This window comes from Anopheles nili, chromosome 3, assembly GCF_943737925.1.
Source record: "Anopheles nili chromosome 3, idAnoNiliSN_F5_01, whole genome shotgun sequence".
Taxonomy (NCBI): domain Eukaryota; kingdom Metazoa; phylum Arthropoda; class Insecta; order Diptera; family Culicidae; genus Anopheles; species Anopheles nili.
In genome coordinates, this window is record NC_071292.1 from 53,095,339 (window position 1) to 53,109,482 (window position 14,144).

Below are 14,144 nucleotides of genomic sequence, written 5' to 3' on the forward strand. Positions count from 1 at the left end.
TAAACCCCCGCGGTAAACTTTACGATTGTAATTACGCCAAATCGGTAATATCATTAGCTGGTCGCTTCAATCGATGGGTGAGAGGGCTCAAAGGGCAAACCGAAGGCAACCATCCAAGGGAAAATAAGACGCAATAGGTGCGGATCCGGTTATCCTACATCCGTGTGTATGTGTGTGTGGGGGGGTATAATTTCCGAAAATATCCCCCAAGGTGACTACATAACGCTAATATGATTATCCACACACAGCCACACAAACCGTTGGCCGATGAGGAGGTGCGAGTTTCCTTATTAAAACCGTGTGTTTTTCTTTCGCGCTGGCCACTCCACCACTAGGAAGCCTTCCGAGCGCGCGTGAGCGTCGAGCTGATCTCCTTCAGAGGCCGTCCTGCGATAAGACCAGGTGTGGTTCGGCTTTACACATGGTTTTTTCCGGTCATTTTCCTTTCTCGCTGCTCACCGCATCGGGGTGCTGAACCGCTTCAAGTTGAGCCGGGATTTAATGGGAGTTTAAATAGTAACCCCAAAACCATACGCCCATCTTCGCCACACGAATGGCCACTCGTTAGCTCCGCTAATCAGCCACACCAAATGGCGTGCGTGGAAAGTGCAAGTGCAAAGCCTCCGCTTGCGAGGTTGCGGGAATTTCGCGCCACCAAAAGCCATGATGCAACCACGGGTCGGCGAAGGATCGTGCGCACTTTCCGCGGTTACGTTTGGGTTCAGCCACGGCAGAGTCTGATAAACGCACATCCAAGCGGACGAAAAGGAACATACGGTGAGGCTACAAATGCGGAACAAGTGCGCAACGCTCGGCACAATTGGTCAGACAGTGCAAAAAGAAGAGTAGGTACAAAAAAACGTATGCAAACGAGAAGACTCGATAACGAACGGGAAACATTATCACCAACGCAAACAGCGTCTTGGCGATGGCCCGATGGTAGAAATGGCAAGGCAACGGTTCGCAAATAACGAAATTTCACTTTCCGCACCGACCGAAATGGAGCTCAGCGTGGGGTTTTGTCTCGATTTGCGAGGCGCACGTGGGCAGCATCATCCCGCGGACAAGAGACATTCATTGTGAGTGTCTGTTGGATGGAAAGTGGCTCGTACCAAACGTGTCTTCTTCACCATCTTCAGCAGGGACGAAAGTCATGTCACGACTCTCGTAGTGACAACAACAAAAAAAAAGGCGAACATGGATCAATTTCTCGAAATGTCTTGTTAAGCCGCTGGTGAAGGAAAGCGAGAGTAGACTACGACCTGTGGGGAAGGCAATAAAATGTTCCTCATCTGCAGGAAATAAAACAATCGTACTGTGGCCCAAACGCTGCCAAAAGGTTCCGGATCGTACCTTAGCGCAGTGGAGCTTTGGGAAGACCCTGAAGTAGCTGCCTTTGCGATTAGCTAAGAGCATACACGAAGACGTCACACTGACACGTGCGGAAGACGCATAAATTCGAGAGCACATTTTACGCACCATAATCCATAAACAATTTTGCGCGAGTCTTAAAAAAAACACATGTTTTACAGCAGACACGTCAAACATACGGTCAGCAAGGTCTTTGAATCCGCTCCGCGAAGGAAAATATAGAAACATATTTTATACATCGTGCTTGAATTACGCCTCGTATAATTATCATTTTAAATCAAGAATACCGGAAAGGTATAGTAAGTAAAGGCAAGTAGGTTTTCTAACACAAAAGAGATATTTTAGAGGGGACACAAAGAGATATTTTAGAGGGGTTTTAGAGGGTACAGAACATGCCAAACATTCAACAGGCAGTGGAAAAATGCTGCATACAAATTTCCATCCAAACGTTGGAAGCAAAATGGAGTTCTTATGAGACCCAGACATCTTGAGGTCTTACAACGCACGTGTGTCTGTATCTCAAGGGATACAAGGGATTAAACTATTTCCTCTTCGAAATCGTAAATCGATCCACTTTTGATAAATGCCACACCCATCTGCTAAGCATTGCTGGCGCGTGTTTTCCCGAATTGGCTCGGGCTGCTCTTAACCACCGTCAACGCGGACTTGAGACTTACGATCGATCTTCGGCGCCATTACATCATGCTCGTCTTTCGAACGGACGGGTTTTATGCTGCCATAGAGCTACAACCGATTGCGCCAGTGGTTGGCCTTGGGGTGCGATTATCGGGACGGGAGCCACGAAAGCCAAGACAGACATATCCGCCCCAAGAAAGCGATCCAGCGTGCGCTCGGTTAGACAAAACGGATTGCCTCACGCGGCCCCATGATGCGATGTGATTTTTTAATCCCCGGGGAATGCAGCTGTTGTAACCCGAGCTGGAGATCGTGTTACGCCGCATCTGAGTCGCTCGATTCGTTAAATTTACACCTGTGTCTGTGCTGAAGAGAAGAGCCGATGGAACACCGATGGAAAACCTTTACCGGATGGTGACGCATTATCCTGCCAGTGTTTCAAATTAATCGCCCCGAAACGTAACGACATCGAGGAGGTTGTTTGTCAACGGGAAGACGGATAAATTAAAACTTTTCCGGGAAAATCATAAAACAAAAAGCAACACAAACGTAGCCACTCGAAGGTACAATAACCCATCCACCATCGCCCGGTTACCAATACACCACACAGACGGACGGTGTGTGATCGCATCGATATTCCCACGGCATTAAATTCCAACGGCACCACCCCGTACAGCGCCCTACCGTAGGTCGTTCAGTTTGTTACGTTGAAAAGCAATCAGAATAGGGAAAAGACCCGTTCTATCAAGTATCGGGCGGCGCTCAGCTGCTACAAATGTCGACACAGCATGCGCCCGTTTTTTTTTCCCCGACACAAGCTCCACCGGCTGCCATGAATCAACCCCTTCGCGGGGTCCTTCTCGAGCGATCAGATCTTGAAACCGGATCCGGCTTGGCCGCCTGGGCACGCCTGAGGAAAGTGAAGGTTGCATTCTCACCCCCGACATCGGTCCCTCGGAGCAGTTCGATCGGGTATTAATGGAAAGAAATCGAGAAGGGCGAACAGACGTCTTCAATTAAGGGCCGCTCGGATGGCAATTAGTTGTTGCGCGCTGTGCTCGTTTCAATCGATTGTGTATTACTCCACGCTCCACGACATCGGAACGTGCGGGCGCCGATGTTAGGACGCTGGACGTTGGAACGCGAACGGCACAATGCGCGGTCCGTGGGTGTACAAGGATGAAGCAAGACGAGCACACATTTCGACACAGAACTTATTGGATGTGCTCATGACGATTTGCTCTCCACGTGGCTTAGTTTCGATCCTAACAACGTACAATTGATGCCACATCCGACTGGTTCGAGTTTTGGTGGCAAATTAGAGACCGTGTGCGCCCGTCGTATCGTTCTCCCGGCGCAGCACGCTAATGAACTGCTTTTCCCTTTCGATTCTATTAATTAATCCACTTCACCCAATTTGCTGACACGCGGTTTGGGGAATCAGGAAACCAACCACGAAAAAAAACCCGCACGATACAACCACCCAAACCAACCACGGGGACAGGCAATTGAAGTGATTTCGCGTCCTCCAAACATTCAATGATCTACAACAGAGTGAGAAAAAAAGCCAGCGCTGCTTAATAGCACCATCATTTAATATATTAAAAAGTACAAACTCCTTTCAGCTTTGCCGCCTGCTTAGGTATAGCTAGCCGACGAGCAGGAAGCGAGCGACATATTTCTTTGCCTTCATGGTTCCGTGAGCAACACGCCACTCTACTTAAGCAGCACAAAGCCGGCGCGAAATCTGTCTCTAATAGCAACATGCCGAAGAACTTAAACGCATTGTATCGGCCCTGTTCTGTATTGCACTCGTAGCAGACCGACCGGTTTACACCACCCGGTTCGTGTGCTACCAGCATAACCATCCCAGATGGCAGGTGTGGCTTTACGTAGCCGTGCTTGTAGGGCCGATCCCCATGCAAATAGCATTCGTCTGCACGCTTACGACGAGTTGGAGCAGAGCTGAGTTTCCCCCTTGGTACTGAGCCCGAAATTAAACCGTGCGGCAGAAAGACGGTTGCACTCGAGATTAGACATTCGAAGGAGAGCACAAAAATCGTCATACCTCCATACCAATCATACCTAGAGACCCTGGATGGTGGTGGGCTAGAGGACTGCTCTCGCCTTCGCGCTTTTCCAATCGAACAATGGCACCCGTGTCTCAAAACGGACGGAATGAGAGTCTCTCGTCGTCACGGCTTGCGCTTGCGGGATGGAATGGATTGAGACGCCTTTTATTATTCGGTCTTTGTAGTCGCTCTAGCCGCCCCACCATGAATTATGATGGTAATCAAGCCCGGGTGAAGAATTTGGCCCATGCGAAACAACAATGACCCAGACGTTCTCAACTCCGTGCGATTGTACCAAAAACCGATAGCTTCCTTTTTTCCACCCAGCGCTCGCGTTCCTGCGAGATGGGCTTTGCCGTTCTACCTCAGTGGCAGGAGTTGGCGTGGTCTCAGGTGGGCCCAACTGGGAGATATATATTTTCACCGACACCTATTCTCAAGGGCTGCTCTTGCCCGTCAATATCGCCCTTCTGTGCGCCCTCCCGACGGTGCAATCCCTGGAGTGAAGAGGGAATCATACCGAAGACAGCCCCCAACCCAACTCGACGACGGAACCCTCTTTCCTGGAGCAATGGAGCGCTGGAATCGAATGTGCACGACTATGGAATACTTAATCGGTTCCAGACGGCGTAATTCGAGCCACCATCCTAAGCACGACAACCCATGGCCGCTGGATGGTGGGAAGGAAATTCCGCCATTTTCCGATTAGCATGTCAAGCCCGCTGAGCCGAGGAAACCTGCTGATGGTTCGCGGGAGCGCGGTTCGATTCAATAATCCTGCACTGCGCCACCATTGCACCCTGGTGGAAAGGTGGCCCATTAGAATGGTATTTTATCGCGGAAATCATTCGGGATCGTTTCCTCTTGGGAGAGGGAAGCAAAACGCCTAGAGATTTGGCGTCCGGTGAGCAAAAGCGTCGGGAGATTATGCACATTTACGCCGGGCGTGCGTTCTATGCGGGCGTTAGGAACCCCTTCGGTCACGAATTGTGGTTGCTGATAGACGAGTCATCGGTTGAGATGAAAATTGCTGGCTAAAGGGGAAAATTAGCATCACGTGGGTTTGGTACGTGCTGCTCCAAGCGTACCTGATGCTTGACTGGATCGGATACGGAATTGAGTCGTGATTTCGGTCGATTGGGATTACTGCGATAACCCAAACAAGACGAGCTAAATATAGCTCTATGGATTATGTTCACATGCCAACGGCGAGAACACACTGCACCGATCGATGGAATCACTGCACATGGGAGGCTTATGCAACTACAATCGTAAAATACTCGATAAATTCCTCCCTACTATCGTACGCACGCCTGAAAAGCTAGATCGCACCCATAATTTCACTTTTACTCTCAATCTAGGGAAGCGTAAAAAAACGGGCCTAATACCCAACCTTGGGCGGTATTGAAAAGCAGGTTGAGAGACCACCCCGTATGCCTGCGAGAATGCGATAAATTACCCGCACGTACGAAAAGGTAATTAAGTTTTATGAATTTTAAATGAAGCACATATTAAGCAAGCCGGTCAGCCAATCCGAGTAATGCCAAGCTGGCTGTACATGGTGTACCTGGCACGTTGAAAAAAAAATAGCGGGACGAGGCAGCAGCTTTTTGAGGCCCTAACCCGCCTCTCTAAATCTCAGTATCGATCGAAATGCGCGTTGCCGAATCCACGCCACATAAGCACGGGTGCGTGTCCACAGGGCGAGTTACATGACTGCGACTTTTGGAGCGAAACATTACAATTTAATGTCGCGGATAGCCGTGGACAAGACGTCCATTGGGTGGGTTTAGTAGATAGACTCACTACGAAAGCTTGCGGGCTTTCAAAATTACACATCAAACACCCAGCGGTGTGTCGCCATTCGCTTAACTAAGCCCTCTAGTCAACGCTCTGCGAGAATTCCACCAGAATTCTACCCACCAACAGCGTTGCATTCGCTTTTGCGCAACCACTTCTGAGGCCCACTTTGGTCCAACCACTGTGTGGCTGGGTGTCTGCACGCCACGGGACAACCAAACTGGTTTGGTCTAAGCCCCCGCGGTCTGGCAGGACTGGAATTTTGCAACAGCAGGTTCACTCCCGGCTAGCGGTGTCCGGTGGATTTGCGATATACACAGCACCACGAAACAGGTTTGCCATTTTCGGGCCACGCTCTAACCCCCCTGAGGTGGGTCGTGGTACTGTCGATCTGCGGCCTCGTAACCTGCGAACGCGTCGGTGGCCCGAACCGGTTTCAAATCGGCAGCTCCCATGTTCTTGGGATGTTGCGGCGCCCATAAATGGCAGAAGACATCCGGTCTCGGGGAGTTTTTTTCTGTGTGGTACCTGACGTGGTGCCGGTTCAGGTGTCGACGTCCACCGTGGCAGGTGAAATGATATTCTCCCAGCACTGTGATTGAGCAGAAGTCCCGGACACTTCAACGCGGCGTTCTAAGCCCCAAACGACGGCCTAGTTCAGGTGAATGCGCGTGAAACGCACTCGAGATGCAATTGACTTAAAATAACACGCCCGTTGCAACAAAATCGCTGCACAACGCATTGGCAATTTGAATCGATGCCAAACATTCCTTCCCTTCGTCGAGACGCCGAGATTAGTGTTGCGTAGATGTGCAGCATTTTGCAGAAACTGTCGCGAATGTCTAGCTTGCGTGTGGCGTGAACGAAATCAGCTCAAAGTAAGCTCGACTATGGGCGATTATTTTGGGAAAAAAGCCTCCTCAAAACCGTTTGGGTGACATTTCGCTACGGCAAAGAATGCTCACGTCGCCTGCGCTGCAATGTAACGTCGAATCGAAGCCAATGTGGCTAATTTTATGCTACAGGACTATCTCGCCATCACGGCATACCGTGGTTTCCATTGTACACGAGCCACAGGATGGCCATGAAATTGTTGAGCGTTTGTTGACCACCACAAAATCACGGAGCAGCACATCAAAATCACCAGCAGGCTCGCTAGCGGTAACGATACCGCGAATGCGAAGGACGTCCTTTCGCAAAAAACCCTTTCCGGACGAACATTAATAGAGCGGTGGAAACAAAAGCGCTCGTTTCGGCAACAGTCTCGATTGGGGCTTTATGCTATTATCGTAACACTACCGCCATTAAAAAACCATACGCATATCCTCGCTCGCCGGGTATGCTTTTCCCTTGATTAGCCCTTTGGGCAGTTGCAGCACCGTTCAAACGCTGACGAACGGTAATGGAGATAATATCATAATACCTTTACCGAGCGCTGCGCCTACCATCACCAACCGCCAACGCAGGGACGCGTCAAAGGACCTTCACCAGGACGACGATGAGCCTGCTTTCCTTTTTTCCGAGAGAGTTTATCTTTCCTACGTGACTTTTTCATCGGGGAATTATGCTCGCAACAATGCTCCGAACGCACACCAACCGAACCAACCGATTGTCTACATTTGGTGGCAAGGATGGCGTGCAATCCCTTCCAAAACTACCCCTGGCCAAAAAAAAGGCCGGGAAGCTGCTGGAAAACGTTCCTTCTCACCCGCACGCTGGGGGTTTGTTTGAAATTTCGTTCCGCCCGTTTCCCGATCAAGCATCCCACGTGCAACCGGAACGATTCGATTGCGTGTGTGTGTGTGGGGGTGTTTCGCCCTTCGTTCCCGTTCGCGGACGAAGGACGAGATTCGACGGGGTTGCTACGGTTGCTCTGCTGATGATGACATTGCCCTTGCGCACAGCCAACATGTGCCGTTCGTGGGATGAGGTGTCGCTGTTTCCGGTCCTGCAACCAGACAGAACAACGACCCGGTCCCGTCGATGGGAGCGTTCATCCCTGGAAAGGGCACATAAAAAGAGGCATTCCACGCCGTCCCTAGCTGCAGTTTAAATTCACACTCGCCCCGGCGACGTGTTTCTTAAAATATTCCACCAACGTACTGGCGAACGGACTGGCTTGGTGTTGCAGGAACTTCCTGGATTTGGTAGTTCGAATACGCAGGATGCAAGGAGGGGAATCCGGCAGATTCGGTTGTCGTCGCACAGAAAAATCTCCACTTCCGAGCATTAATTGCATTGGAGGGTGAATTTTGTCCGTTCGGAGGACGAGCCTTTCGACGGGGATTTGTCGTTTGTGTTCGGCGGCGCTAATAGTTGTTGGAAGTAAATCCTCCCTGCGTAGGTCAATGTCAGACACAAAGCGCGTTCCAAATCTTTTAATGTATTCTGAAGCATAATTCATAACTTTAGGTTCAATCGTCGCAAAGCAACCATGCGCAATGTTTTATGAAACCGTCGGAATAATTTAATTCATTGTAGAAGTGTACACAGCAGAGGTCGAAAAGTCTGTTGATACACTTCTAGGAAACAAGTGCAAACATCGAAAATGTCGCAAAATCTTCTACTAACAGTAGCGAATAATCATTAACGATGATTGTTGGGTTTTTTTATATCATTTTCTGATAACAGTGGTTGAAATGGTTGCGCTTATCAACCGGTTTATCTTGTGAGTACAATCGTAAACGATATAGAAAGCATGAGTAATACATTCGCATGGTTGGGACCATTTTTTTTTTTGTTGAAAAACACCAGAAACTCAGCCTTGTATTGACGATTGTTTACGTACCTTAATGCTCCTGCAAAGAAGACTGCCTCACAATAGAATGGTTGAAATTGGGAATTGCCCTTTCGCAGGTAGTTCAGAATCAGACCTTATTCTTCCTTATCCTTCTCTCTCACCGAAGGAAAAAGAAAAAAAGCGTTTACACACCACCGATGGTTCACAAAACTACACGGCACACCTGGAAACCTGGGAGTTTGCCTACCGTGTAGGCTTGTTCCTTTCGGTGTTGCAATTCTTGCCACACTATCTCTTCGGCGCTAACGCGCGTACACTGCCACACACATGCACAGTTTGTGTCTCCTTTATGCTTCACTTCCTACTAGGGCCTGGGCTGTCGACGAAAACCCTCGAAAAATGCATCGAAGGCGCGCACACCACCTTCAGAAGAAAGCCGTTCTGCAAACGCGCGCGCAAACGAAAGAGAGCGAAGATATGAGCAGGGGGTTGCAATAAACTGCACAGGCTTAGGCGCGCAAGGACTACGGAATTAAGGGGTCGCGGAAACTCGCGGTGCATCCGTCCACCAACCAACCAAACACGACACAAAACACGAAACGGGTTTCTTATCGCAAACGTTCCCACCACCGTTTTGTGCTACATGCGCGCCATTCGTCGCCTGCTTGGATGGTGTAGCCCTCTAGAAGCCGGTACGGAAACTGATACTTTTTGTTCGCGAAATAAAACAGAACACCATCAGGAGCCCTTTGGCATCCCCAGTACGATGGCTACTGCGATGCGTTGGGCCAGGGGATGAGCCTAACCGGATCAATGAGTGCTTTGGCTGCTCGGTGTTACTTTCGAACTCGGTGGTTTCGTTGAACCCGCGCGCTACCAGCGTGTGTGTGGTGATAAATTACGCACGATCGTATCCAAAAAGAGAAAACAAAATTGAACGATGTGCCCCCACACAACCAACGAACGGGGAGAAGAAAAAAAAGAAGCCCACGGACAGAAACAAAAATAAATACAAGCAAAGTAAACCCATCCGTCTTCATCATCGTGGCCGCGACATTAGAAGGGACTCCCGAAGGTCCGAAAGCATGGGACGAAAAAAGAAAGAAGAAAAACAAAACTGGGACGAAGGGAAACACATAAACACGCCGCCATTGTGGGGTTCATGACGCGAACGCGCACGCGCAAGGCGGCTTCACGATGATGGATAAAAGTTAAGTCACATTCCCGGCTCAAAAGGGGTTTTCCTTTGGTTCGCTTCCCTTCAGGTTGCGACACCACCGGGTGTGTGGAGGCTTGATTAGTTCCGGGGGGAGGCGAAAGAAGCGACAGTACACCCTCGGGGGGCGACAGACCATGAACGGCGTGATCCACGCAAGTGCCGAGAAAAAGGGGCGCATTTTTTTTCCACACGGAAAAATGTTAATGCCCGTTTCTGCCAACACACCTACGAGATGTGATCTATGTGCATCGCTTCTACGCGCGTTATTCAGCGGCGTGATCTTCACCCATTCATTGGGACAAAACCGCTTAACAAGCGTCTCGACCTATTGCGAAACGAGCGCTGGAAGGGGTTTAATTTTTTTACTACGATTTATTTTGCTGGGCCCAGCGAACGATCAGCTATCTTCCTGGTTGTTTTCTTCCATCTCGCTCTAAGAAATCACGATCTTCGAACGAAAAAGCCTACCGGAATGGAAACGGAGCCTCTTCTCTGGAGTGTCTCACGCCGGAGGGAAGAAAGAAAAAAACAAGCGCAAGCAAGAAGCAACCGGTTTTTTTTCGTCCATTTCCTGCACAAAGCTGAGACCCTAAACCAAATAACCGGCGCGAAAGGGAGATGATAGCTGCTTCCTTCCTCGCAGGGCTTGTCGTTCTGGACGTTTTGTTCCTAAACATCGAGCTCGATCGCATCATTTTGTGCGCCGCACACTAAAGCAGCTTGTCAATAGCACGGCTCCGATTGCAATGTGAGGGTATAGGAGGCCTAGAGCTATGCTTTGTTGACGAGCGAATCACTTTCATTTTCTATGCTGCATCACCATAGCATCAGCATGGCATGAGAAGGCTGACCATGGGAAAAGATCGCACACAGAACTAGGTCGTGCACACACGATCGCGCAGAGGTTACATTTTGCGACGCATGCAGCGAATGAGCGAGAACCAGACAAAACAGCAACAAAACAGTATGATCGCACGTCACAACACACATGCGGAATAATTGACGTTTTGTTCGAACACGTTTGAAGAGAAGCGCACGCGGGCACACACAAATACACACACGACGTATAGCCAGCTGACATCACTCGCCCCTATCATCGAGGTGCGATTGCTTTGCGAAGGTTGCTCCCATCGATGGGATGGTAAGTGCGTTCGAAACTCCTCAATAACTCACTCAAATTCAATGGTTTTGAATACTAACTGTTATGCCCATGCACGGTTTGAACTGTTTGAACGTCAACTACAAAACACTCGACGCGAGCGCGAACGACGCACATCCGCACGCTTAGAGAGGCGATGTTGAAATGAGAAGAAACATGCCCAACATAGGGCGGCAGCTTGTTTTGCGGTGGGCAGCGCACAGTGGGCGTTTGTCGTTCGAAAAAGTCAAATATTCGTCTGTATTTCACATGCATTGATGCAAGGGAAAATGTGATCCACAATACCGTATGAATAAAAGGATGAAATCTAATGCATTACTACCTGTTTCAATTTGAAATCTCATTTCTATATATAATCAATGAGCGTAATATTTTGACATCTTTGCCCTTAAACACACAGAGAGCTTTTCGTGACGAATAGAAAGATGCACTAAATTGAACGAATCTTATATCAACAGTATACATTTAACAATAAACATTGTTTATATTATCCTTACACATAACTTTAGTGCGCTTTGGAAACCAACCCTGTAATACCGTAAATAAACCGATTCGCGAGAGCAGCACACAAACTGAGAGATAATTTGGGAAATGAGCGAGCGTATGTCAATTCTCATCTCTTTCTCAGTTAAAGCATTGCAGGGCTGTTCAGCTAATACAGGGCTCGCTCATTAAGTTACGGATTTCTCTAAGGATGGAATGTGCATTATTTAGCCATTCAAGCTAGATCAATTAACACGTGCTGAGACTTATCCGACCAGATGTAACATGTGTTTGCAGATGCGATTTATGCATTTGTGTTTTCAACTGAACAGTTCATCTCTAGAAAACTGATCCTAGGCAATTAGCACATGTTCTACGTTGGAGCACGTGTGCTTGCCTTGAAGATGAAAATTAAATAAGAAGCGCGATCCGATTCGAAACAGATCTCTCCGTAACAACAGGAAGGCGCCGTTGTTGGCCATGCTGTGCACCCTGCCGCGCTTATAAGTAGCACCATTTAATAGCAAAACGCTGTCACAAGTCGTGTTTGATAAGGTGTGCCTCTGAACGCGACTGTCGATCTGAAACCAGTCCCTGACGCCACAATTGGACATCGTACCTGATGTTATCCTCGCTGCGGACGACGACTTATGGCGCAACCAGTTCTGCTCCCTGCAGACTTCCCGCCGTGTTGGCGCGAAAAGGAAAGTGAAACCGTCCGGGCCACTCCACGCCATACCAATTGTGGCCTTCATGCTTTCGCGTGTGTAATTAACTCACCCACCGTGCAGGTGCACGATCATCCTATAAATGACCGCCATGCTCAAGAAGACCGACATTTGTCTTCATTTACGACTGCTTTACCTTCATCCATCGCGCGTGGAAATGTGTGGGGAAATTCAAATGGCCACAGCAGCCTCAGGACTGCGCTGGCCCCCCACCGGCTCAAGGTCGGCTCGTTTTTGGTCGAGTTTTCCACAGCCCACATACGACACCCACCACCGCTGGAGCTTGTAAAAGAAATTGCCCAATTTTGCGCCTCGTGAAGCAGAAGACGCCTCCTCACAACGCCTCGTGAGCAATGAAAATTTCATCATAACGAAGAGGCGGACGCAGCACTAAAACCCAGCCTGATGGCACGATGCCGGATACCGATTCGGTGGCTCCATCTCCTTCAAGCCCCATGCTTGCCGGTGTGTGGAGAGAAAAATCACCAGAGGGCGGCCGGCATGCTCGAGTGCCTCCGAGAAAAAACACGGGCATATCCAAAGCGGAGAAGAATAATCCTTTTGCGGGCTCGAAGAAAGCGCACCCCTAAGATGATAACCTCAACCGGACAATGGTGAATGATATGCACTCGCCCCACGCTCACGTGGGTTCGTGAGAGGGGCAAAAGGCATCACCCATTATCGTCGTAATCTTATGCATGGTTGCGTGTTTTAAGGAAGGCATTTCGTCCCTTTGCTACCACTAAAACAGAGCCACCACAATGCGTCATCCCGCCCCGCTAGGAGGCATTATTTTTAAAGGGCTCTTTTTTCGTTTTATATGCGTTCGAAGTTGGTAGCTTCATTTTTCTTCTTCACCCTCATGGATCAAGTCATGCCGGCTGGGCATTTGTGCCGCCAGTGAGGTTTGCGTAAGTAAAACGAACACGGTTAAATGTTTCACTGCCATCCTAACTGATGGAGTTTAAAGGGGCCCTTATTCACTTATGCTAGAGCCGATGTTGGTTAAGCTCCATACATAATTCAGTGAGAAGAATCTGGTCAAACTTCATGGGTGATCGCGAGCAACATAATCATTTAGCACATCATTTACGCGGCTCACTCTCCAGTGGCTTCGAGCTTTCGTAACCCTCCCTTATGATGGCCTCTGGGCTGGTAAATGCATTCGTTAATATTAGGGTAAGAAAAAGCAGCCACTCACCCTTCATTCTGACGACGGCGCCTTGCGACGGCCGGATTTTTGTTGAACGACTGCAGCTCCCGACTGACCGCGTGGGGGTCCGTTTCGTCACCAATGATCGTACGCGGGAATGGCACCGGCAGCGGTATGTACGACGGTGGCGGGACTCCAGCAGGATTATTCCCACCGCCGCTGTTGGCCGTGTTGGAAACGTTGCGTAGCATTTTCGCGAGGTTCTTGCCCGGTGCCACACCGTCTTCATCGTCATCGTCCTCGGACTCCGACGAGGATCCAACGCCCGAACAGTGCACTGATGATGGTGGGGTCGCTTCGATATTCGAGACGGTAGTCGACTTCTTGAGGTTGCTGACGGTCGAGTGGGTCGATTTTTTGAGCCGCGACTTCAGCTCCGAGTTCAAATCGGCCGGAAACAGACCGACACAGCCGGATTTCGATTTCAGGATGCCACCCTTCAACTCCGCCATGAATGGGAGCTTTTGGGCGTTCGGGGGCAGGTACGCCATCGGAGGCTTTCGGGGACTCACGTGCTCTGCGGAGAGAGCGTGTCGATCGGGAGAAAATACAAAAATTAGATGAACGAAGTTTTATAGACGAGAAAACAAAACATAAAAGGAGCTTCATTGGTCAAACAAAAAAAAGGTTAGCGTTGAATAGCACTCCAAAAACGATACGTTTGTAATTATAAAATGCAACACGAATAACAGTTTAGCGAGGGGTAGAAAATAACAGCAACAA

The 14,144-nt window shown here is 49.3% G+C and overlaps 1 protein-coding gene across 1 annotated transcript in view; it reads right to left on the reverse strand.

The window, feature by feature from the left end:
- Window positions 1–14,144, reverse strand: part of LOC128724603 (uncharacterized) — a 152,534-nt gene that overhangs the window by 25,771 nt on the left and 112,619 nt on the right. The window contains exon 11 of the mRNA XM_053818326.1: window positions 13,410–13,938. Within this exon, the coding sequence (XP_053674301.1) occupies window positions 13,410–13,938 (529 nt within the window). The remainder of the gene's footprint in view (window positions 1–13,409; window positions 13,939–14,144) is intronic.